Below are 25,902 nucleotides of genomic sequence, written 5' to 3'. Positions count from 1 at the left end.
ATTTTGAATTGAATATTAAGTCTACTCTATCATTAACTTATGTAAGTCTGTCTATTTCACACTTTATAATCATCTTACAAAAATAGCCTTTTTTTGGTAATAAAATGACTTTCTTTCTTTGAATGACACTGCTATGTGAAATTAAAATATGTTTTTTTAAGTGAATGTGATATTTCTGAGTATCCAGATTACACTATCACACACTGCCAGGTCTGCAATGATACTGGTGAACCTTGGACATATCCACAGTGGCTATTTACTAGCAGTCCTGGAGTTTTTGGTCTTGTTGGTAAGTTTTTTTTTACTTTTTAGAAAAAAAATCTTTGTTCACAAAATAACATTTTTATTGGAAGCTTTAACACTTTTACAAGTACAGGAAAGTTTTAGCGATTCCCATGAAGTTTGAGTTTCCAGTTATTTCTTCAATGTTTTCAAAAACACTGAGAGCAAAAAATCTTCGAACTAAAAAAAAAGAATAAATCCTCTAATAAAAACATTCAATAATGTCAATGCTGATCTCTCTAGACCTCTGTGAAAAAATGTTAATTTTAGAATTGATACTAATTTGAATTGATTTTGTTAGGTGGTTGGGCCAACCCAACTGGTATAGCTCTAATAACCATTTTGAGTGTTATATTCTTCTGTTCTTTGTCTGTTGTCAGAAGAAGTGGACATTTTCAGGTTTAATTATTATAGTTTATTCAATGTAGTACATTTTAAGAACATTGAAAATAATGATTTTTTAGTAACTTTTGTTTTTTCTTTTGAAGGTGTTTTATTTCACTCATTTGCTGAATATTTTCTATTGGATTCTACTTATCTTGCATTGTCCAGGTAAATAATGTTTTTAAAAATCTTATTGCTTGAGTTTTTTTTTGTTCAGTAATATAACAATACCATTCAACTAGCAGCTTCGCCCAAGAGGCCTCTAGGGGCATTTGAGGAGAAGGGAGTTAAATTCGATAACCCAATTTTTTTATTTTAGATTTAAAATTTTAAAAAAATATATTTTGGGATGGGTAATTTTTTTCTAGGGGCGATTTCTCTTGGGAGTGAACCTTTAAGAAGCTTTAAAGGAGAACCTTATTGGTTCAGCGGTTAGCAAGATCACTTTGTAGAGACAGACAGAAAACATCCTGTTACTCTGTTATAAGGATACACTTTTAAAATGTTAATCTATTTAGATTTTTGGAAATGGGTTTTTCTGCCAGGTTTTATCTACTGCTTAGAAATTATTTACAGGTCTTGATTTCAAAATTTTATGTACTGACATAATGAACAATATTTATCAAATAATAGTTATATAATATCTGATAACAATTTTTAAAAAAATATTTGAGCTTCAAATTTATTTATTTTGTAATGATTAATTGTTGTAGATTAATAACCAGTTTCATTGGACACGGTAAGACCAAGGTTGTGGCGGCTAAAACATTTCCTTCAAAGGTAATTAATTATCTAATTCCCAGGGATCAAAAGGGATAAGACAATAGTTAAAATGATGTACTGTACATCCCCAATAAGGATACACGAAATTACCCCTCCTGTACATTGAAATTAGTGGTTGAAACGTTTGAACACTCAACTTATTGAATCAACTAATTAAAATTTTACTGAAGTCCCCAAAGTTATGAAGCCAACAAATAAGAAAACGTTAGTATAAAACTTTGGGACCAGTGTAATAAATAGCCCATTGTCCCCTCTCTCTTTGCCTAATTACACTTTTCAATTCGTTGGTTTTAAAGTCTGATTTTCTAAGTAATAACTTTTTTGTAGTTTACAAATTTATTATTATTTATATTACTTATATTATTGTTTGTTAACCCTAGAAGAGTTTTATATTTAAAATACATTCAATTTTTAAATTAAGTTTTACTTACAAAATATGTTAATTTTTTAGGTTACTAATTTAATCATCAAAAGGCCACATGGATTCAAGTTTAACCCTGGTGACTGGGTTTTTATCAAGTAATATTTCAATTATAATATTTTCTTATTTATTATAATGTAATTCTGACTATATTTATCTATCTGTAAGCAAATCTATGACACCATTTATGTTTTAAATGCAAAAATCTTAATTCAGAATTCCAGAAATTGCTTTGTTTGAATGGCATCCATTTACAATTAGCTCTGCTCCTGAAGGTATGTTTGTTCTTGTCAATGTAATAATCCTAATATTAAATCTCAAAATATTCGGGTATAGTCCCTTTCGTGACAACGCCTCTTAAGGAGCGTTTCGTCATATTTTCAAAGTAGTTTTTCTTCTTTTTCTAGCCCTTGCTCTAACCCTCCGTGCAATCACTTAACCTAAATTAACTAACCCTAACCTAACCTAAAATAACCTATCAAAAGAAACTTTGAAAACACAACGAAACGCCCCTTAAGAGGCGTTGCCACGAAAGGGACTATACCCAATTATTGTTTTTTTGGATAAAAATACATTATTTTATTTACTCTTTTTTTTCTTAAAATGGTTTAACATTTATTTCAGTTGTGGATAGTTTTTCTGTTCATATCAGAGGTGTCGGTGAATGGACCAACAAGGTCTGGGACTTTTTCCAGGTATAACATCTCTATGATTTAATATAGCGGCTAAAACACTAGAGGCCTCTTGAAAGAAGTCAACCACCCACTATAAATTTTAGTTTCAAAATGAAAAATTAAAATATTTTTTTTTTATTGGGGGGGGGGGAGGGAAATTTTTTCTTATAAAAAAGAAGCTAGTCTGTAAAGGAAAACATATATGTTCAGCGGTTTGATAATTCCTTTGGGACAGACAGACACACATTATCTTACTTTTATTAAAAGAAATAATGATCATTAAGACATTTATAAGAGAAAGACTAAACTTCATAACTTTTGTGTCACTTTTGAGGAAGACGATTCCCTTTTTTCCCATCTCTTTTGAAGAGATTTTCTTCCCCCCTTCCCTTTTTCTTTTCCGTCATATGACTTCATATGGAATCGTCTTCCTCAAAAGTGACACAAAAGTTATGTAGTTTAGTCCTTTCTCATTTATACGACAAACAACCATTTAAAGATATAGCTTTATTTGTAGCCTGAGAGACAGAAATTCTACAAGGCGAATATAAGCCAGCAAATTTCACAGAAGTTTGGGAAAAGGTAAATTTTGCTTTAGGTATAAGATGCTATTCTAGCGTGAAAAGCGCGATCGGTAGAACACGACGGACGAACGTTACTCATTTTCAACTGTAGAGAAACTTCGCTTTCTATATACAAGTATAACACACAAAACAATACAAAATAAAATCTACAAAATTAGGATGGGTTAAATTAATTAACTATAAATTCCCTTTATATAATTTGGGGGAAGGAATCACAAATACAAATATAATACAATATTTCTGATTTAATACAAGGACATTATCATTATGGGGCGCACAGTTATTCTACAAATAAGACTGACCGTTACACTACAACATGCAAAGTATAATTTTGGTATCAAAAAGAAAGTCTCAATTTTTTATTCTAGTTTCAAAAGAAAACCATTGGAACCAAGACCATCAGAATTTCAGGTAAACGTAACATATTTATTAATGAATTATAAATTACTACCACTTCTTTGTACTTAATTGTAAAGCTGAATTTATTTATTTTCTTCTTCTTGTTAAAGCAAATAATTTTATAATTTTAACAGGAAATTGCCAAAAGCCTTGGAACGCCTATGGTACAACGTAGAAGGAAAGGCAGTGAATTAAGGTACGTATATGTTAATGTAAGCTAATTAATTTTAAAGTATCTACTAAAATTTAAATTTTCAACTTTTTCTCAACACTTAAAGGAAGCCTGCAAGAAATACCACGCTTTAACTGCTGAAAGACTGCCACGAGTAGACCCAATACCCCAAATTTGAAGCCTTCAGCTTCTATAACAAAAAAGTTCTAGGCATTTTAAAATGACATTTTATGAACAATGAAAATTTTGAAAGAATTTCAATACTAATGTTAGAAATTTTTAAATTAAACTTCGTGGCCTAGAAACAAAATTATAAGCTTATTTTTGTCATAAATTTAGGCTGCTAGTAACTAATTATATTTTTACAATAAAAATACCCATTTTTATAGTCAAAATCATTAAAAAAAACTAAGTTTAACTAAGCTACATTGTAAAGGGGAATCATATCGATGAAGCAACTAGTGAGATCCTTTTGTACAAATAGAGATAAAGGCTAGAAATCAACCTTATTCGACATTCACTCAAAGCCCCAAAAATAATGGACTTAAAAGTGTATTAAACTGTATATAAGACATTTGCGAATATATTGATACCATTAATTTGCCTCTTAGATAGAAAAAAGTATGTTTTTTTAATATTTTTCTCTTGCTACAAATCAAATTTCAAATTTGAGTCACCAAAAATGCTAAACTAATTTTTGCTCTAGAAGAATCAATTTTTGGAGTTAGAAAGTGCTTAATACCTCATTTTAATCGCCTGGCATTGCTTTATAATATACAGGTAATGACTTGGTTTTTTATGGAACAGCTGACTAAAAAATCGAGGTTTTGTGATAAACCCACTTTTGTTGTTGCTCCATAAATGATATTTTTTTCCCCAATTTTTTTGGCTGTAAAGAAGCTTTATATATTCATATAACATCCACCTAAATTTGACTTTTGGTATTTTATTTATAACATCACCAGAGGGAATTGAATTTTGGAAAAAAAATATCAATTTATATTTTACACTGCTATGCATTGTTTTTGTTCTTGTTTCTAAAACAAATTTATATTATAAAAAAGAGAATTATTTAACGCTTCTATAGGTATGTTTATCATTTTTCTAGGCTTAATATAACTATAATTACACCATTTTAAAGTTAGACATCATAACATATTAACACAATTATTGAATCGGTCTGTATTATTAAGCTGGCAACTCTTAAAACAGCTGCATTTCATTATCCTATTATATAAAGTAGTAATCTTTGTTGTCTTTAGCTTAAGGTTTCGACAATTACAGCACCTATTGAGTTCTGTGTTTTATGGATGCTTCCTATAGGACCCTGGATAGTTTTGGAATTTTGAAAATAATATCAATTTATATTTTACACTGCTATGCATTGTTCTTGTTCTTGTTTCTAAAAAATATTTTTATAATTAAAAAGAGAATTATTTAATGCTTCTATAGGTATGTTAATCATTTTTCTAGTCTAAATATAACTATAATTCCAGCATTTTTTAAACATCATTATATTCAAGTTATTGTAATTTTTAAATAAAATATCAATATCAAGAACTATTGGAACAATTTTTACCATGCAAAACAAGGTGTTATAAAGTGTAGGATCCCTCACAATATCTATCTGTCTGTCTATAATGCATTACACATGTAATGCTAATAGAGAGGATGCTATAAGAGTGCTCTTATAATGTGAACTTCTCATAATTGAATGGGCTTCCTGAAACCAGAGACCATAAAGTTGGCCAAGTAACTACAAGGGGGAGTGCAGGAGTATCCAGGGGGAGGTGCTTGTAAAAGGGTAATTTTTTTAGGGATGGGGGTAATCACCCCCCTTAATATATTATGGGGGGTATAAACCCAGCCTTTTAAATTTTTTTTAATAGGAGTAAAGAAAATCCTTAAAACTTACAAATCTAGGAATCAAACTAGCACCCCAACCAATAATCGGTTCCATGCCAAATGTAGGAGTGGAAAAACATTGAAGGGACAAATTCATGAGTCCCAAACGTCAGAGTGGAACAAACGCAGGAGTGGGACAAACGTTGGAGTGGACAAACGCAGGATTTTTGGGACAAACGTCGGAGTGGACAAACACAGGAGTCCCAAACTTTTTTTTCAATTTTGAATTTTTGTTTACAAACACAGCCCCCCCTACCTTCGTCCCGTTACTTTTCTTAGTTAGGTTAGGTTAGGATATAGGCTAGGGGGCTGAGCAATGCAGCCATAGTCATTATTTTGTAGACAGGGGTATAAAAAATTTCAAAATTGTAATATTATTAAAATAGTAGACACTCCTAGGTTTTATTTAAGCAATGTCCACTCCAATGTTTTCCACTCCAACGTTTGTCCACCTTGATGTTTGTCCACTCTGACGTTTGTCCCATTCTTACGTTTGTCCATCCCGATGTTTGGGACTCCTGCATTTGTCCACTCCGATTTTTGGGACTCCTATGTTTGAGGTAGAACCCCAATAAGTAAATCTCAATAAAACTTGATAAAATTATGCAAAATATCAAAGTATTCAATCCCTGAATTTCAACCATCTATCTTGAATAGGAGTAGAGAAAATCATAAAACTTGAATTGTAGGAATCGATATAGCCCACCCCAGTTTTTTGGCAAATCCTCATGAAACTTGATGAAAATATGGAGTATTGATAGAGAGAGAGAATATTCAATCCATGAAAATTTAAGCCTTCTATCTTTTATAGAAGCCAAGAAAATCTCGTTTTCCCCTTTCTGTCTCAGACAGACAGACATACCAATGGACAGACATACAGATGAATGGACAGACAATGGACGGACAAATATTTTGAATTATAGAGTAGCTTCACTACTAAAAAACTAAATAGGATAATTGTTGTACACAAATTGATTTCAGTATGTTTTAAATGAGCTTACATAATCAAGGACGTCCAAGCTTTTTGATTTGGGGGGGAAGGGGGGAGGGAAATTTGGGCATCCCCATGTTTATTTTGTGGGGTAATCTTTATATAAAAAAGGCAAGGACGTCAAAGCTTTTTATATTTTTTTTTTGGGGGGGGGGGAGAGGGGAAGATTAAAAATTAAAAATTTAAAAATTATGGGGTTGCCCCAAATTAATTAATAACCCTTAACCCCCTAACCCCCCCCCCCCCCACCGGGACATCCCTTTACATAAAGTAATGATTTTAAAGTTGCTAAGTACCTTACTGCTACAAAAATCATCTTCCAACATTTAAGATTAATTCTAAAACGCCTGAATTAACAATAAGAGCTAACCATGCACAGTGCCTTCGAAGGTGCTTTGACTTAAGTGTCAGAACCTAAATTGGGACATAGTGCATTTCATTACCTAGGTTAGGTAACTTCATTTCACTTTTCAAAAAAATCTAAAATGCAGCGGTTTTTGAGAAAATTAGATTTAAAAATTTCTAGTTAAATTTTCACCGACTAGGAGTTACCACATAATCATGACAAGAAAATCAAAGATTATTTATTTAATATTTTGAACAACTTTGCTTTTATAAAGTCAGTCATAAAACCTCCCTATATATGATTTATTTAAGGCTGAATTTCTGTGACCTTAGCAAAGCAATTGATAAAAATAGCCATTAATTACATCACTCTAGGAGTGGTTTTATGAAGAAATTTATTAGAGCAAACTTGTTCAAAATTAAAAATAAATAATCTTTGCTTTTCTTGTTATGATTATACGGTAACTCCTAGTGGGTGAAAATTGAACTTGAAATTTTCAAATTTAATTTTCTCAAAAACCGCTGCATTTTAGATTTTATTGAAAAGTGAAATAAAGTTACCTAACCTAGGGTAATGAAATGCACTATGTCCCAATTTAGGTTCTGACACTAAAGTCAAAGCACCTTAGAAGGCACTGTGCATGGTGTGGATATACACATCCTAATTGTAAAAATGTTTTGCTTTTTAAAATTGTAAATCAATTATTCAGGAATCGTTTTACTTTGTTTGTTTACTAGCAGCTGCGCTCCAAACATCTAGGAGCTCTGTAATTAAAGGAGTAAGGAAATTAGTAAAACAGCCTTATACTTTACCGAAATCTTAAGCTACAGACAAAAAAGCTTTATATAACATGTTTTAATTTGTAAAACTGCAAAGGATAAAATATGACCTATTTTTTTCTCTTTAAAAATTCTCTTTAAACACCTCCCCCTTTTTATATAAAGATGCTAATTCCCCCCTAACCCCAAGAGGATATAAGCAGTAAACACCCCGCAGGTGGCACAATTTTCTAACACTTCTTTCTTATTTAGTCTTTTAAAAGGATTCAAAATGCATTGACATATATATATTTTTTTTTAACTCTTATTTTATACATCTTAATTGGAACTGATGATCTATTTTTATAGAGAAACATATGAATTCCATCAATAAAAAGTTAAAAAATTAAGTGTGTTTATACATATAATAATTACTATATATAATAGGATAATGAAATGCAGCTGTTTTAAGGGTTGCCAGCTTAATAATACAGACCGATTCAATAATTGTGTTAATATGTTAAGATGTCTAACTTTAAAATGGTGTAATTATAGTTATATTTAGCATAGAAAAATGATAAACATACCTATAGAAGCGTTAAATAATTCTCTGTTTTATAATATAAATTTTTTTTAGAAACAAGAACAAGAACAATGCATAGCAGTGTAAAATATAAATTGATATTTTTTTCCAAAATTCAATTCCCTCTGGTGATGTTATAAATAAAATACCAAAAGTCAAATTTAGGTGGATGTTATATGAATATATAAAGCTTCTTTACAGCCAAAAAAATTGGGAAAAAAAATATCATTTATGGAGCAACAACAAAAGTGGGTTTATCACAAAACCTTGATTTTTTAGTCAGCCGTTCTATAAAAAACCAAATCATTACCTGTATATTATAAAGCAATGCCAGGCGATTAAAATGAGGTATTAAGCACTTTCTAACTCCAAAAATTGATTCTTCTAGAGCTAAAATTAGTTTAGCATTTTTGGTGACTCAAATTTGAAATTTGATTTGTTGCAAGAGAAAAATATCAAAAAAACATACTTTTTTTATCTCAGAGGCAAATTAATGGTACCAATATATTCGCAAATGTCTTATATACAGTTTAATACACTTTTAAGTCCATTATTTTTGGGGCTTTGAGTGAATGTCGAATAAGGTTGATTTCTAGCCTAAAGATAGATAGACATCCTGTTACTTTTATACGAGGATCTTTTATCCATATCAAAAATATAAAAAAAATTATCAATTACATTTAATTGCTAATTATCTTTTAAATTTCTTAATTTTTAAAAAAGATTAATTTTTTTTTTAGATAATTTCTAAATTTAATTTTCAGTGCTGTAGTGACAGAAGCTTATGCTCAAGATGTAACTTCCATGAAAAGAAAAATTCACGTGAGTAGAAACTAAAAAGAACACTTTTTCATAAGTAGCTCAGAAACAGAATTCTTTGTGCACTACGAAAACTAAAGTTATCTAAATGCAGATGGCTGTTTAAATTACACCCCCCAAAGTTTTATAATAACATTTTCTAATTTGCTGGCTTTAGAACTTAAGGAACTTTTATTGAATTTTGATTGTTTGGTTCTTTAAGTTGAGTGCGTAAACGTTTCAACTACAAAAATTGAAATCTACAAAAGAGATAATTTTTTGTATCAACATTGGGGTGGGGATTTACATCAATTTATCGGCCAATGTCTTACCACTTTAGATCCCTGACTAATACTCTCTAATAAAGTGAAAAGTGTAGAAGGCTAAAATAACGATTCCTCCCTTCCATCCCCTCATCTCCTACTGAATAAACAAACTGACCAATAAGTGGGTTTCATGTTAGTTAACTACATTGACGACAATTTACCCCTGTCATAATATCCACGTATATTCTACATCCATTTACAAAAGAAACATTTTGATTTGAATATTGTTTAGATGTTTTTTGACATTCTTTCTGCTTTTAAGGTGTATGTAGATGGTCCGTTTGGTTCTCCTTCCAGCAACATATACAGGTAAGCTAAAATAATGGATGTAAAAATATGTGGATATTATGACAGGGGAAAAATTGTCGTCATTTTCGATTGCTATTTGCCAGTTCATATATACAGTAGGTAAGAGTTTTATGGGGAGGATCGTTATTTTAGTCCGCTACAAGATTCACTTTATTAGAGTACATGAAAATCTGGTGTAAGATCCAAGTGATAGGAGGCCTCTAGGGCCGTAGCAGTATATTTGTATAAGAGACAAGAATGATAAAAATAAATTTGTATATTTAGAGCTGAACATGCTGTATTGATTGGAACAGGGATTGGAATCACCCCTTTCGCCTCTATTCTTCAATCCATTATGAAAAGGTAAAAAAAGGAAAATTTCTAATAATAAGCTGTTTACTTATATTTTCTAGCGTGGCTTCGAAACCAATTAATTTCGGGTGGATTAGAACCGGTTATCAGCCAAAATAAAAAATCTAAATTTCAGACATTTTTCCAAGAATATTAAAATAAAATCATATTATTTATACCAGTGTATTAGTCCTTCGGACCCTCGTGGCTAACAAAACTGATTGAGGCTTATAAATTTTCAGTTTACTATCCGCGGAAAGTTGTCTATAATACGATGCGATAAATAACTATTGTCAATTAACTTTATGCATTTTAGAATTTCTAATAATATTTTTCATTGTTCATGAAGAAAACAAGGATGACAACATCCATAAAAGCGAAGAACTGAAACTGTATGATAAACGGACATTAACACTTATATAGTGTCAGAACTGAATAATCAGAATATAAATGTATAAGAGTTGAAGCAAAATTATAAGTGTAAATTTGTTGAAAAACTGCTTGATACAGGATAATGTTTATGGACATACTTACATTTTTAGGACTTGATCATTTGCTTGAAACATTATACTTTGTTGTCCCAGGAATAAACATACCAAAAATCAGATCAATCGGATGATTAGATCACAAAAAAATTTGTTGTTAAAAAAGTAAAAAAAATAACATGTTTAAAATGGACGTACGGACATTCTTGTAATGTTTATAGAGTTGCTACGCTTTCTAAATCGTACCTATCTACTAAAGGAATCACCATGCAAAGTTTGAAATCGATTCTGATTCTAACATGCCTATATTAACTAAAAAAAAGCTATCCGTTTGTGACGGACAGACGTACGGACCGACCCTAATTATAGAAAAGCTTCGCTTTTAAAAATGTATGAAGTGAAATATTAAAACCAATTTAGGCATAGGTTGATAAAGAAGTTTTGTCCTAATTGTGATTATGCCTGGACTGAGGATATGAAACAAGTCATGTATAACTTGAGAAAGGTAAAGTTTTTACTTTTTTTTGTATGGTGTTTTGCCAGGGATTTTAAGGGATAATACGATGGATGATACATTGATACACACTCCAAATGATGTTAAACAAAATTACCCCTCTTGTAGATTAAATTTAAATTGTGGATGGAAAAGTTTGGACACTTCTTGTCTAATGCAACCAAACAAAATTTGTTAAAAGTAGTAAGTACCCAACGTTTTTGAGCCAAGGAATGAGATATTAAGGTTATAAAAATTTGGGTACCCGTGTAATTAACAGTCCAATGTCCTCTCCCTCCCATAAACTATTACAGCTTGTCCAATATCAAATGCATCTTTAAGACAACAAATGTAGACAAAATTTGCTATTTTATTTTATACTAGCAGCCACGCCCCTAAATGTCTCTAGGGTATCTTGAGGAGGTTGGAGTTGAAAATGATAACCCATTTTTTTTTGCGGGTGGGGGGGGGAAATTTTTTAGGGGTCTATTTTTCTTGGGAGGGTGGTGGAGGTTATAAACCCTCCCAATACCTATGAAAAGCTACCCTGTATAGAATGACCATATCGGTTCAACGAGAACCTCGGTACAGACATACAAACATCCTTTATTTTGATTATCATATTTTTACTAGGTTGATTTCTTTTGGATCAACAGGGATCAAATAAGCTTTGAATGGTTTGTCAAGTTATTGGCAGAAATGGAAGCTGAACAGGCTGAAACTGGCGGTCAAATTGGCAGGTAAAAGTGGTTCTCTTAAATCTAGGAAAGATTTTCTATAAAGAAATGGACATAACTACTAAGAGATATAAGTTTTCCGGAATTTTAATGTAGGGAGTAGATTTGAAATCTGCATCAAATTTTAAGGATTTTTTATAAAATTCATTTTTTGTATAATTCTTTATCTAAAAGCGGAAATACAAATTAAGTTAATTAATTTTGGCATCCGTGATTGGTGGATTTAAAAAATCTGCGCTCTGATTGGATGTCGTACATCATTCAACCAATTAGAGCGTAGGTAGTTTAAAATCCAACTATCCTATTGGTCAAAATTAATTAACTTAAAATGTATTTCCGCTTTTAGATAAAGAATTATACAAAAAACGAATTTTATAAAAAATCCTTAAAATTTGATGCAGATTTCAAATCTACTCCCTACATTAAAATTCCGGAAAACTTATATCTCTTAATAACTACGTGGATAATGTAAGAGATGTTCGCATACTCTGATGAAATGTCTCCCAGCTGGCTAATGTAAAGATAACCCCCAACCCCATAACTTTACCCATTCCCTTTCCTGACCATGGAGGAAAGTATTGACCAAAATTTACCCTGTCACAATATCATCGTATTCTACATATATCCATTTATAAAACAATTGTTTCCATATTACTTTTAAAAATCAAGGCTTGGCAGCCTTAGCCGCCGCCACCTTATTTCAATGCAAACACACATAAGCAATAATAAACTAGCCAATAATGTCAGCCGCTACCTAAATTGTAGCCACAAATTTATATTCGGCGCAACCGCCGACCGAACCTGTTCATAGAATTATTAATTAAGAAAGGAAGCCTGCAAGAAATACACCGATCTAACTGCTGAAGAACTGCCACAAGTTGGCCACAATTTGGGGTATTGGGTCTACTTGTGGCAGTTTTTCAGCAGCTAACGCGCAGTGAGTAAGGGAGGGGACAATGGATCGAATATTCAATTTTTAAGGAGTCTCAGACTTTGGGGACTGGCTTAAAGGGAATGTGCACGAATACAGCAGATTCTTACTGATTTTGGGGACTTGCGCATCAATGCCCCGCTAACTAGCTGAGCTAGTTTTTAATATGCAGACAGAAAAGTTTGTTATTTATCGCTGGTTTTAACAAATATTTTTTCCCAAGAAAATGTCTTTTCATGTATAGAAACTCTACTGTGATATTTATGTATTAAATAATCTAAGAACCGCTTGAATTTAGGGGTCAGTTATAAATATATCAGAAGGGTTGAGGTAGTTCTAAACAAGATTTTTCTAGTGATTAACCCATTAGTGCCGAACCGGACATTAAAACCCGGTTCCGAAAAATGGAAAAAAAAACGGTTTCCAGCTTCATAATTGCATCATTCTCAGTTTGAATCCCCCCTCTACTACCCTGGCTTTCATTTCCCCCTGGAGCAGGCAGTTTAGCTTACTTCCGTTTGCCAGTATAGCTCAACAAAATTTGAAAATCATGAAAATTCAAAATACCCTTCTAACTTTTTTGTTTTTATAGTAAAGTCGCTGATTTTTTTCGTGAAATCTAATGTTTATTGACAAGTACATCTATTTGTGAATTCGTTTTATTCAAATTATTATTTTTTATATGATTTTTTAATCGATTTTTTACGCCCTATTATGACCCGGTTCGGCTTGGCCATAAATACCCGAAAGTTTTAAAACCCGGCTCGGTTACGGTTTTTATTACCCGGTTTTAACTTTTCAACCAATAAAAATAACAGTTTAATTCATTAGTAAGGGTTTGAGCCACCCTAATAACCCTAGTAATCTCTATAGGTGTCACCCAATAGTTTTATTCTTGTTTTCTGATATGTAACACCCAAATTTTATATTTTCTTTTTTTGTAGTGTGTGTCTTTTAAAACTTCAACCAACGGGTTTTTTTACCCGAAAACGGCGGCACCTATAGCCGAAACACTAAATTTGAAATAAATCGCTTCATATATTACTTGTAGCTCTATAGATTACATGAGGTTGTGTAGTTTTCAATTTCGGATCGTATCAAAGTTCTAAAAAGTGTTCATCTCACTTTTGGCGTTCAAAAATTACATTTTTCGATTTTTGGTCGAAATAACCGGGTTTTTACAGCAAAACCGGGTTTTAACGCTGGCGGAAACCGCCCAAAACGGGTAATAATGCCTGGTTGGTATTTATGGCCGAGCCGAACCGGGTTTTTTTGCAACTTTCCTGTGCACGCCACTAGAGCAAAACAAAAAAATACGAATTCCGTTTTGACCATTATAAAGCTTCCCTGAAACTTTCAGCTCGATCGGCCCATAAAAGTGGCGCTCGGTTAATTACAGAATGTTTACTACATTGTGATGTGTTGATAATTTAATTTTCCAGTAAATGATTTTTTTCTTAGAACTAATTTTGTTCTAAATTAGGTTACCATGATCCCTTTACAATTTTGGTAAAATTTTCTTGAAAAATCTGGTTTTCATTGCTTTTCAGCGAACCCTCTTAAATTGAATTAATTGCCCATTGTCCCCTCCCTTACTCCCTGGCTAACGCGTGTATTTCTTAACAACATATGCAAGTAAAGGTATTTGAATTTGAATTATTGATTTCGAGCTTTATAGGCATCCTTGTTATATAGATTTTAACTTGCAAAATATTAGGTTTCTGGATATGCATATGTATGTGACCTCAGCTCTACAGAAGACAGATATGAAAGCTGTTATTTTACAATTAGCCATGGAACTACATCACAAAAAGGTTGGTAAAAGTGTTTGCAGATAATAATGCATGGGAATATAGAGAAACAACTCCAAAAGCCAAATAAACAAGGAAGTTAACATCTATAAAAGCGGAGCTCTGAGGTGGATTCTTAAAAAAAATTTGGGGGGCAAAATTGTTTTCGTGAAAAATCCTCCAAAATCACATAAAAAATCTACAAAAATTTGCAGCCGGTTTCAGTTTTATATATGGAGTTTTACTATATAAATACTAAGAAATTTTACTTAATAGCATATATTCTCTCTTTTTCGAAGCCACTTTTTTTCACAGCCGGCTTCAAAATAATATATGTTCATAACCCTTCTATGATTTTGTTTAATTTTTGTAGATTTTTAATGTGATTTTGGTGGATTTTTCACGAAAACAATTTTGCCCCACTAAGCGATTAGTGGGGCAAATTTTTTTTAAGAATCCACCTCTGAAATCCAACAGTAGAACAAACAAACATGAAAATTGTAGAATATCAGCACTTAATACATAATAAGCAGAATATTAATTTAAAGTATAAACAAAATTGTTTATAAACTATTAAACTAAACTATTAAACGTAAACACAGAATTTTTTTGAGACATACTTACATTTGAGACTTGATTATGAGGATGCTTCGCTTAAGATATTGTGTTATGTTGTCCTAGGAATCATTGTTCCAAAATCAGAAAAATAGGATAATTATATCATACAAAAAATTGAAAGGGGCGTACGGACTTTCTAGTAACGGTTATAAAGTTGCCACGCTTTCTAAATCGTACATACATAATTGTTACAGAAATCATCATCCAAAATTTGAAATCGAAAGGTCAATTCTAACATACCTAAATTAATTTAAAAAGCTTAAATATTATAAATCAATCAGTCATGAAACTTATCTCAAACAAACGTTTCATTTAATGTGATAAACTGATTATAGACAGTAGAATGTTGTAAAGTACATTTTCATATTTTACATAATTTCAGGAGAAACGAGATTTAGTTACAGGTCTCAAGTCCAAAATGAACGCTGGTCGACCAAATTGGAATAAGGTAAGTTTTTTTTGCATTTCATTTAATCAATTTTGAACTGTTACAAAATTATCTTAGCAATTAATTATTTGTCAAATTATTTATGTTTCAACTTTTAGGTCTTTGCTCAACTAAAACAACAAAATATTGGAAAGGTAATTTTTTAGATAATGGATAAGAACCGGTTCTCGGCCATACTGAAAAATCATGTATCATATTAAAGATATATTTTTTTACGAATAAAAAAATTTAAAATCATAATAGTACTACCAGTTTTCTTAGCCCAGGCCTTTGGCCCGTTGGAGCTAACAAAACTGGTTTTAATCTTGTAATTCTTCATTTCAATAACTACTAAAAGTTGTTTATAATTTGATGCGTTAAATACCTATATTATTACACAACTATAACAACTTAAAGTTTAGAAATTAAAAAAAAATTATGTTATTTCAGATTACAGTATTTTTCTGTGGTAACCCAAGTCTTGCTCAAATACTTAGGAAATTGGCATCTTTTATTTAATATTAAATTACTAGCGGATACGCCCCTAGGAGCACTTAAGTTGGAGAGGGGGGGAGGTAGTTGAACCCTGCCCATTCTCAATTTTGGTTTTAAAATGAAATTTATTGAGGGAGGTCATATTTCCCAAAATAGTTTTATACCTTTCTTGGACCTATGAAAAGCTACATTGTAAAGGAGAACCATATCGGTTAGCAAGACCCTTAAATACACACAGACAAACAGACGTCCTCAAACTTCCTGATACTTTTATATAAGGATATAAAAGCATTTTTCTTTACAAATAAACTTAATTGATAAAAAGATGGCAAATAATCAGGACCAAATGTGATGAATTTGGATTTACATTCAGAAAAGAAGTTTTCTAAAACCTCCAATATTCATTATTTAGAGAAATATTGTAATTTTATATACTTGATATGATATTAAAACAATAAAGAAATAAACTTAGTAAATTAAATTTATTTTTGTGAATATATCTATAGACGTCAAAGGGTGGGGGTTAAGGGGTGTTTACCTTCCTCAAACTTTGAGCTTTGAATGCATAAAGATCGGCAAAAAATGGTATAGCAAATATTCATAATTTCATGTATAATTGTTTTACATGTATAATCAATGGTTATAGAGCAGCCCTAGCGTCTATACTTCCAGGCAGTGTTGCGGAGCCGGAACCGTCATATTTTGCTGGAGCTGTAATTTTCGTTAAAAACGGCTTCGGCTCCGGACTAGATAAATAAATTATTTATGCTTCCAGGGATAAGATAATGAACGATAAAGTGATATACATCTCCTATGATGATAAACAAAATTATCCCTTATAGTATATAAAATTCTAAGTTGGCTATTGCTGGTTAATGAACCAACCAATCAATATCAAATGAAAGTATCTAAACAATTTAAGCCAACAAATAAGGAATTTTTGGGTATGTACTAGAATATTGTAACAAACAGGACACTATCAAACGAAATGCTTTGTGTATTGTATACTACATGTATCAAAATGTATATGTCCGTTTAACTTTAAAAGCTGCGGTTTACAGCCTCAAGAAAGATCAACAATTATGTTGAAAAGCTTCGTTTTAATTTTAATAAATTAATTAAAGGATTTCAACATCCATAAAAGCGAGTGCACAAATGAGGGTATTTCGATGATCCAATTAGATTTTACAAAATTTTATTAATACTTGGTTAATAAAAGGCAAATTTTTAGGTTAATATGTAATTTTAACTATTATAAAAGTGTATTAGTATTTGAATTAATTTAGATATCTTTAATAAAAATTGTTAATGTGAAAAAAATGAACATACGTAAAATAACAAAACATGCTCTAGCGGTGAAATTCGGAACTACATATAATACAACTTTCCAAAAATTTACAATTTTCATGCTCTTTTCTTTGTTTTAATACAGCTTTCTTGCGTATAAAATGGAATATTTACTTTAATATGATTCTAGCATTAACGAAAGATAATTTAAAACGCATTTTAGCAGCTTTAGAGCATTAAAATCTCATAAATGGCATAACAATAACATTAAAAGATTATTTGTTAAAGATATATTAACTAAAAAAAACTTAATATAAATATATTGCTTACATGGTTTTTTGGAGCTTTTATCAATATTGAGAGGGGGGGGGGGAGGGGAGATTTCTCTTTCATTTATCTAATTTTAATAAAATGTCGTATAAGAAAGTAGCAAGGTTTTAATTGTTTGCAGGTTAATATTTCAATAACTTTGTATGATTTAGTTCTTATTTTTAGGCAAGCAATACAGAGGTCCATGGAATATGGATAGTATTCGGCTTTTTCTGCCTCCCTTTTACCATTTTGAATACAGAGTCTCCTTTGCAAGGGGCGCTCTAGTAATAAAATTAGATCTGAAAATGAATGGCAATAATATAAAATCTTAACCCAAGGAAGGGGGGTAGGGCTAGCAAAGGGGAAGTTCATTCATTACGAACTTACTAACTACCTGTACTAAAATGCAAAGGGAGGGGGGGGGGGTAATAAAGGGATTACAATTATGCCCCTCCCCTATTCTCTTATTACCTCTTATCAAATGCAGGTGAGGAAAATAGCAGGAATAATGTGTAACCAACAAGCGAAATAAATCTAAAATAATATTTGGGGGGCAAATGGAGAGGTCGTCAATTTTACGATGTGTTGCCCCCCCAACAACAGCTGAAAAACACGCATAGGTTTCGTGATTTATTTCCGAAATAATTTCGTTATTTGTAGAAGCTAGGAAAATAGCCTAAATCCACCCCAAGATATTTATAATGTTTCGCTGAAAAATATAACAACTATTTGGGACCTTTATTTTTCGAGATCTTTAGCTTTAAGCAAAATAATCCCTATTACTTTATATTAAAGGATAGTAGGGCTCGGTAGCCGCCTGTAAGCCGTATACAATTTTAAATATCAGCTGGAAGTCTAAAGATGACCCAAATATGGCAATCCTTCTTCTAAAAAATGCAAAGCATCCAAATGGGTTAAAATTTGAAGCTTACTAGAAATAAATATTTTGATGAAAAGAATACCTAAACCATATTTTTTGACAAATATTTATTTTAACAGTATTATTTAACACATATCTGACTAGTAAAAAAAAATAACAAAAAAACATTAATATTTCAATATATGTATAAATGGACTATTTTACAAATATTAAATAATTGTAAAGTTAAAAAAAAACATTTTTCTCTCTTGAAACTTTTATAATTAACGATTTCCCTGTTATACGGCTGAACGTACATATTTATATTCTTGTACATATTTTTATCAGCTTAATAAACATTCAAATAATCTGTAATAGCGCCAAGATCCAATAATGAAAAACGACGTAAAATTTAATAAATTAAAGGAATAATACAATGGGTCATAAATTGAAGTAAATACCCAATAATGATACACAAAATTATCACTTCTGTAGATTACAATTAGTGTTAAAATGTTTGAACACTCAATTGACCAACCAATAAAAATTCAATACAAGTCCACAAAAATGTTAAAACAACGAATAAGGTTACGTTACATTGTTATAAAACTTTGGGGACTAGTGTAATATACAGCCCAATGTTCCCACCCGCATATAATTATATTTTTACGTGTATTTATGCAAGCTGCGAGAAAATTATACTTTTTTAGAGTATTGGCTATTTCAGATTATATGCCAAGTACAATGATGTGCGAATACAACATGTATCATTGTATACGTTCGGCCGTTTGTAGTTTTTTTTTGTTAATCGATTCCATCAACATTTCAAAAAAGGTAAATATTATTTTAAGAAATCAACAGAATACCTACCTATCTTATAATCTTAAACAAAATTTTTTTTAATTGCGAAGTATATTTTTTCACGCTTCTTAGGGTAAGAAAACAAGAAAATACTATTTATGAGAAAATTTTTGTTTTAAATTATTACAAACAAGCGAAAAAATCGAGAACAAAAAATATAATAAATACACATTTTTACCCTATTTTTCCCTTTTTATAAGCTATAACGTAACATAAATACATCCAACAAATCACATTGTGTAAAAACAGCAAAATATAATACAATTTATTGTTTCGTTTGACGAAACATTAAAAATTTATGAATCACAAGACTTTTCAGAGATCTTCTTTGATATCAACATATTCGTCTATTGGCCTTGGCTTGGTGTACGTGTAAAATTGAGTGGGTGGCACCGTTCCGATTGCGACTAAACAATTAGTTTTAAATCAAAGGCTTATCTTACTGTTGTAAGAAAATTACCCCCGTATTATGAGGGGTTTTAAAGGTTTGAGAGGGGTATTCTAATGTATTTTTAAAAATTTTGAGGGGGGTAAGAAGAAGGGTTTTAAAGGTTTGAGAGGGGTTTCCTTATCATTCCTTATGTATAAGAGTAATGGGATGTCTAATCTGTGTCTGTCTATCTGCACCGAAGGATCTCGTTAACCGCTCAACCGATATGGTTCTCCAGACTAGCAGGGAACTAAAGTTATTCTTTAACAGTGGGCAGTGTTCTAAAAAATTGCCAGTTAAGACCTTGCTAACCAAGGACGTCCAATGGGGGGTGGGGGGTGGGTGGGTAAAGGGGTGATCACCCCCACCCCAATGAATTTTAAATTTTGAAATTTTACTACCCCCAAATAATACCTAAAGCTTGGACGCCCTTGTCGCTAACCATTAAACTGACTGAGTTCAGGGAAACTGGTATTAACCTAACTATTTTTCTCTCTATTATTCCTCAGATGCTAGGGGCGTATTCGCTATTATTATGCAAATCATAATAATCATAATAAAGAATCATGCCTGGAACATTTGTTGCAACTGTACTTCCATTTCTTCTATTAGCTGCGCCGTCGTGGATTTTAACGTGCTTGATCACATGAGGACGCAATCTAAAATAAAAATCATGTATTTTTTTCATAATGAATATCTCAAACAAGGATGACAACAATCAATAAAGCGAAGCTCTGGGAGAACGGTAGGACAAACGAACATTAACATTGTAGAGTGCCAGAACTGAATAAGCAGAATATAAATGAATGAGTCTAGGCCCCGCAGAGTTAGGGATTCCCGCTGGTGTTAGGCATAGGAAAAAACTACCACCCCCTTATTTTCAATTTAATTAAAATATAAATGAGTTGAGTTTCAGTGTTTGACAGTCACTCTAGTGGAAAGCACAATAAATTGTAACCTGAAAGATTTTCCGCAGAGCTTACAGGTAAACGGCTTCTCACCAGTATGTATCAGAAAATGACGAGCTTTAAATATAAATGACTTTATTCTAGTTTATTGTTATTTTCTGTAGGCATGGCTAAGAAACTATAGCATGTGCATAGGTTTACGGTAAAATAAAAAATTAAAATAATCTGTATACCTCACTTATTTTTCATAAATTTTTAAAAAGTCATTAATTCCTAATTGATCATATTCTCCAAAAGTTTTATGACAAACTTTGCATTCGTGGGCCATGATGTGAGCATTTATGTGTTTCCTAAGCTCCTTCTCCGAGTAGAAAGATTCCTAGTACCACATGGTTCATAATTCTTTTCATTTTTAGAACAATAAATCCTTATCATCTTCATTTTTGTAAAAGCAAAAGTATCTTACAATCCATAACAAAACTTAGTGGAACATAATGAAGGCTGGGGGAGGTGGCTAAGCATAGTAAACTCCAGATTAAACGCTCAAGTGGATTTTTAAAAGCGAAGCTTTTCTATAATTAGGTTCGGTCCGTCCGTACGTCCGTCCGTCCGTCCGTCCGAGATAGATAGCTTTTATTCGTTAATTTAGGCATGTTAGAATTGTCCTATCGATTTCAAACTTTGCATGATGATTCCTGTAGTAGTTAGGTACGATTTAGAAAGCGTAGCAACTCTATAATCATTACCAGAATGTCCGTAAGTCCATTTTAAACATGTTGATTTTTCTACTTTTTTAAAAGCAAATTTTTATGTTAACTAATTATCCGTTTGATCTGATTTTTGGTAAATTGATTTCTGTGAAAACAAAGAACAATATTATAAGCAAAGCAACTCTATAATCAAGTCCTAAAAATGTAAGTATGTCCATAAACATTATCCTGTATCAAGCAGTTTTTCAACAAATTTACATACAATTTTGCATCGACTCTTATACTTTTATATTCTGATTATTCAGTTTAGACACTACACAGGTGTTAATGTCCGTTTGTCCTACCGTTTCAGTGCTTCGCTTTTATGGATGTTGTCATCCTTGTTTTATATTTGAATTTGGTATGAAGATCTTAATGAGTATATGGTTAAACTGATTGATTCTCATATGAGAGGTGACATTGTTGATGATGATACTCTTTTGTCTGTTAGAGATAATAATTTGGAGATGGATTCTAATAAGTGGATAATGAAATGGAAGTTGATAAAATTTCCTCTGCATCTAGATTTGGTTGGGGTACTGTTAAATATTATGAAAATTATTGTGTTTTGAAGGACCAAAAGGAAGCTGAAAAGAAATTGCATCGGTTTCATCAAGCTGAATGGGAACTTTTAAGGTACTGGTGGTAAAGGAAGATTCATCCCTATAGTAATTTAGCTAGTGATTCATAAGAGAGAAAATGATTTTAATAAAAGTAATTTTTATGAAAAAAGTTTGCCTAAAAATAAGGTTTATTCCTATTGTATTTTTTCATATTTCTAATTTGTGATTTTAGCAGTTTTATTATGATTTAATATTTATTTCTTGGTATTATATTTTATTGCATTTTATTTTTACTATTTAAGACTTAAGATGAGTGAGGATTTTGATTGTAGGCCTTTTGTTTTTGATTTATTGATTTGAGATCTCATGATTTTGATTTGGCAGGAGTGTCTGATGATTTTATCAAGTATTTTGAGAAAGTTGATGAAGCTATATCTGTGTATTTAGCAGAGAGATCATAATTTAGCAGTATTTTTTAGGCTTTTAATCGGTTAGTACGCCTAAAAATTAAATTTTGTATTAGGATAAAATTTCTATTTTTCATCAATGGTTTTTAAAAAGTCATTAATTCCTAATTGGTCATATTCTCCAAAAGTTTTATGGCAAACTTTGCACTCATGAGCCATAAGGTGAGCATTTATGTGCTTTCTAAGCTCATCCTTCGAGTAGAAAGATTCCTAGTACCACATAGTTCATAATTCTTATTATTGTCATTTTTGTAAAAGCAAAAGTACACAATCCCTACAATAGCTTAGTGGAACACACTACCCCACCCCCTCCCCCCTATAAGAATAAGAATCACAAATAAGTTTTGAAAAGGAGTAGTTTGTGGTGAACCAAAAACCTAGTTGATATTTATTTCAGCTACAGACCTTTTAACTAATTAATGCGCTTGAATACACCAATATAATAATGTCATGCATCAAACCAAACATACATATAGTTATGAAACTGTGCCTGACATTGTTCACATGAGAAGGGCTGCTCACCAGTATGATTTCGCCTAATAATTAAAGAACACTAAAGTAAAATGCAGTAAAATGAGAAATGATCCTATTAATCTGCTTTTAAATACATCAAATAAATAGAAAAATTATAGCTAAATCATTTGTTTTTAATGTGCTAGTTTATATATTTAAATTTTCTACGATGAAATTTTAAAAGCCATGTCATAGGAAGAGAAGAGACTGTGAAAATTCGTAAACATCAATACCAGACAGACTTTCTTAAACGTAGAATTTGTAGAGTAGAATGACCGACCATATAAATATTTATAAATATTTTTACCTGACATGTGTTGTCATGTCTCGATTATTGGTAAAAGTTTTATCACAAAATGTACATGAGATTGTCTTCTTTGCATGAATACCTAGAATATAAATACACAGTAAAGAGTTTGGCTTCTCTATAGCATATGGTTTGATTCACAGAGATTTTATCAAAATATTTGTGAAATTCAGTGGATAAGATAGTTTGAGTGGCCAACGGATTGAATCTACCCATCAAAAAGCCGATTCAATTTAACCCCAAACTGATTATGAGTGAGTAAGTATGGCAGGTGCCATATTAATGCAATGTACCATACTAATCTGACTTAATCATATAAATATCTAAGATTATTCTCATTTTATGGAATTTTCTCCATTTTTGCTTAGTACTAGTAGTATAAAAATGCCACTAGCCTATTCATTAGAAATCTAATAAGACAGGTGTCCTACTCCTACCTAAGTGGAAACATACCTATATGCCTGTTCATATGATCTCTGAGTGTATTCTCATTTTTAAGAATTTTACCACACTCTGAACATTCAAAAGTTGCCACTGGATGTGTAAACTTTCTACATAATTAATCCTTTCGAACATGATTTAAAAGTAAAAATAAGAACACATTCCATACCCAACCCAGGCATGGTTTTGGTTATAATAAATAAGCACTAAACAGAAATGCGGGTCTCATAATATTTTGAATCAGCTGTTAATTAACTTTTATAACCAAAGGTATTCCAGGTTCACTTAAAACAAAATAGTACTGTTAACTAATGGATAAATCAACAACAGCCCAGCATTAATAATATTTTACCTAAACTGGACCGGATTATGGCAGTTGTTCTACTTTTACCTAACCTATTCATGAAACATAATAATCAAAGACATACATACCTATATGTGTATTCATATGGACTTTATAAGTATTTTCATTTTTCAGAATTTTGCCACATTCAGGACAGTTAAAAGATTGAACGGGATGTGTAAATTTTCTGGAAAATCAATCCTTTAAATATTTCATTGTTTTATGGTTTTTATGGCTATTTTTTCTTACAATTCATTTCTACTCAAACTGTATAATTTTGACTTTTTAAAATTCCATATTGCCTTACTAAAGGTTGTAGTTTTTAATTATTAGGATGGATAAAATAGAACACCTGCCATAAAGAGGTAATTAGAACAATATTCAGGGTGGCCACAGACTTTTTTTCAAAATAGTATAAAATAGTATGCAAAAAAAAAGTAAATAGTATGCAATAGTATGTAAAATTTTAAAAAATAGTATGCAATAGTATGTAAATTTTTAAAAAATAGTATGAAATAGTATGCATTTTAAACAAAATAGTATGAAATAGCAAGCATTTAAAACACTATAGGGCCTTAAAATGTTGGTTAGCTATCAGGAAACCATTACTTTCTTGTCTTATTAGATTGAAAAACATAGTAACAAACACCAACATTCTATTCTGAAAAAAATAAAAAAAAATAAGCTAAGAATTAGTAAAAAAATAAGTTGTTCATTGACTATTAAAAATTTGGACTAGTAAAATAATTTTGTTGTGCACAGTGTCATAATTCATATCGTGATTTTAAAAAGAAATATTATATAAAAAAAATTGAAAGTTCAAATATAATAATAATTAAAGGTAAAGTTTCTGACAGGGGCGTCCAAGCTTTTTATTTTGGGGGGGTTAAAAATTTTTTAAGGGGGGGGTAATTCGTTTTTGGGGGGGGTAAAATGGCGCGCGAAGCGCGCCGCAAATTTTTTTACCCCCCCCCAAAATTTTTACCCCGGGGGTAAAATTTGCTTGGGGGGGGGGTAATTACCCCCTCTGAAATCTGTTGGCAGGAGTAAATTTAGTTTACCCCTCCCAAAATTTACCCCCGGGGTAAAATTTTTGGGGTTTAAATTTTGTTAAATATATAGTATTAAAAATGCGCGCGAAGCGCGCAAAAAAATTTTTTATTAGAGATTTTTTATTTTGGGGGGGTAAATATCCCCTCCTAAATGGTTTAATAGGTAAATAATAATAAAAAAAGGGATATGGAAGGTTTGCGTAGGACTAACTATCCTACCTGTAAAAATCCCCACAGTTAGCGAAAACACCCACAGAACCTCAAACACTAATGGCTTTCACAAAGCCAGAGGTGTGCATGAAACAAGAACCGTTGGAACTGATGCTCAGTTTACTGAGAATATGAAAGATGATGGTGAAATCCGAAAGGAAGCTATCAACTTGATGACAGGACCAATAAGTTCTAAGCAAAGCTGTAAGATAGGAACCTGGAATGTTAGAACAATGTATGAGTCAACTAAAACAGCCCAAGTAGTTAAAGAAATGACAAGTTACAATATTGGAATACTTGGGATTGCAGAATGTAGATGGACAGGACAAGGAAAAACTACAACCAAAGATGGCCACCTAATACTTTATTCTGGTCATGAAAGCCAACATATGTATGGTGTTGCTATAATTATTCAAAAACGACATGTCAAATCACTAATAGACTGGAAACCTATATCAGACAGAATAATTAAGGCTAGATTCCAATCAAGGCACTGCAAGTTGACCGTTATCCAATGCTATGCCCCAACAAATGACAAAGATGAAGAAGTAAAACAAGAGTTTTATGATCAACTGCAAT

The 25,902-nt window shown here is 31.5% G+C and overlaps 2 protein-coding genes across 5 annotated transcripts in view; one reads left to right on the top strand and one right to left on the bottom strand.

Annotated features, from left to right (window-relative positions):
- The window catches only part of LOC145325075 (NADPH oxidase 5-like), a 38,217-nt gene extending 21,925 nt beyond the window's left edge, over window positions 1-16,292 (top strand). The window contains exons 24-43 of the mRNA XM_080167909.1: window positions 162-289; window positions 584-681; window positions 771-834; window positions 1,185-1,242; window positions 1,380-1,446; window positions 1,901-1,968; window positions 2,087-2,145; window positions 2,495-2,565; window positions 3,062-3,126; window positions 3,497-3,539; window positions 3,662-3,723; window positions 9,047-9,104; window positions 9,669-9,715; window positions 9,980-10,057; window positions 10,951-11,035; window positions 11,657-11,763; window positions 14,409-14,505; window positions 15,482-15,547; window positions 15,646-15,681; window positions 15,977-16,292. Coding sequence (XP_080024035.1) covers window positions 162-289; window positions 584-681; window positions 771-834; window positions 1,185-1,242; window positions 1,380-1,446; window positions 1,901-1,968; window positions 2,087-2,145; window positions 2,495-2,565; window positions 3,062-3,126; window positions 3,497-3,539; window positions 3,662-3,723; window positions 9,047-9,104; window positions 9,669-9,715; window positions 9,980-10,057; window positions 10,951-11,035; window positions 11,657-11,763; window positions 14,409-14,505; window positions 15,482-15,547; window positions 15,646-15,681; window positions 15,977-16,045 — 1,426 coding nt within the window. The 3' untranslated portion in view covers window positions 16,046-16,292. The remainder of the gene's footprint in view (window positions 1-161; window positions 290-583; window positions 682-770; window positions 835-1,184; window positions 1,243-1,379; window positions 1,447-1,900; window positions 1,969-2,086; window positions 2,146-2,494; window positions 2,566-3,061; window positions 3,127-3,496; window positions 3,540-3,661; window positions 3,724-9,046; window positions 9,105-9,668; window positions 9,716-9,979; window positions 10,058-10,950; window positions 11,036-11,656; window positions 11,764-14,408; window positions 14,506-15,481; window positions 15,548-15,645; window positions 15,682-15,976) is intronic.
- Window positions 16,293-19,257: 2,965 nt separating this feature from the next.
- LOC145325074 (zinc finger protein 131-like) lies at window positions 19,258-24,281 on the bottom strand. 4 transcript variants are annotated; one of them, XM_080167907.1, is made up of 7 exons: window positions 24,151-24,281; window positions 23,278-23,359; window positions 22,948-22,993; window positions 22,564-22,667; window positions 20,729-20,797; window positions 20,341-20,429; window positions 19,258-19,747 (listed from the first exon to the last, which is right to left on the bottom strand). In XM_080167907.1, the coding sequence occupies exons 1-7, from the start codon at window positions 24,164-24,166 to the stop codon at window positions 19,656-19,658; spliced, it is 498 nt and encodes a 165-aa protein (XP_080024033.1). In that variant the 5' UTR covers window positions 24,167-24,281; the 3' UTR covers window positions 19,258-19,655. The 4 variants fall into 4 exon arrangements, with proteins under 4 accessions (XP_080024033.1, XP_080024030.1, XP_080024034.1 ...); XM_080167904.1 differs by lacking the exon at window positions 22,564-22,667 and adding an exon at window positions 20,954-21,057 and having other exon boundaries at window positions 24,151-24,280; XM_080167908.1 differs by lacking the exon at window positions 24,151-24,281 and adding an exon at window positions 23,731-23,848.
- Between the last annotated feature and the right edge of the window lie 1,621 nt (window positions 24,282-25,902).

Source organism: Acartia tonsa, chromosome 7 (genome assembly GCF_053477335.1).
Source record: "Acartia tonsa isolate MP-2025a chromosome 7, ASM5347733v1, whole genome shotgun sequence".
NCBI classification, from domain to species: domain Eukaryota; kingdom Metazoa; phylum Arthropoda; class Copepoda; order Calanoida; family Acartiidae; genus Acartia; species Acartia tonsa.
The sequence above is the reverse complement of the archived record's forward strand: the minus strand, read 5'-3'. Positions and strand labels throughout refer to the sequence as shown.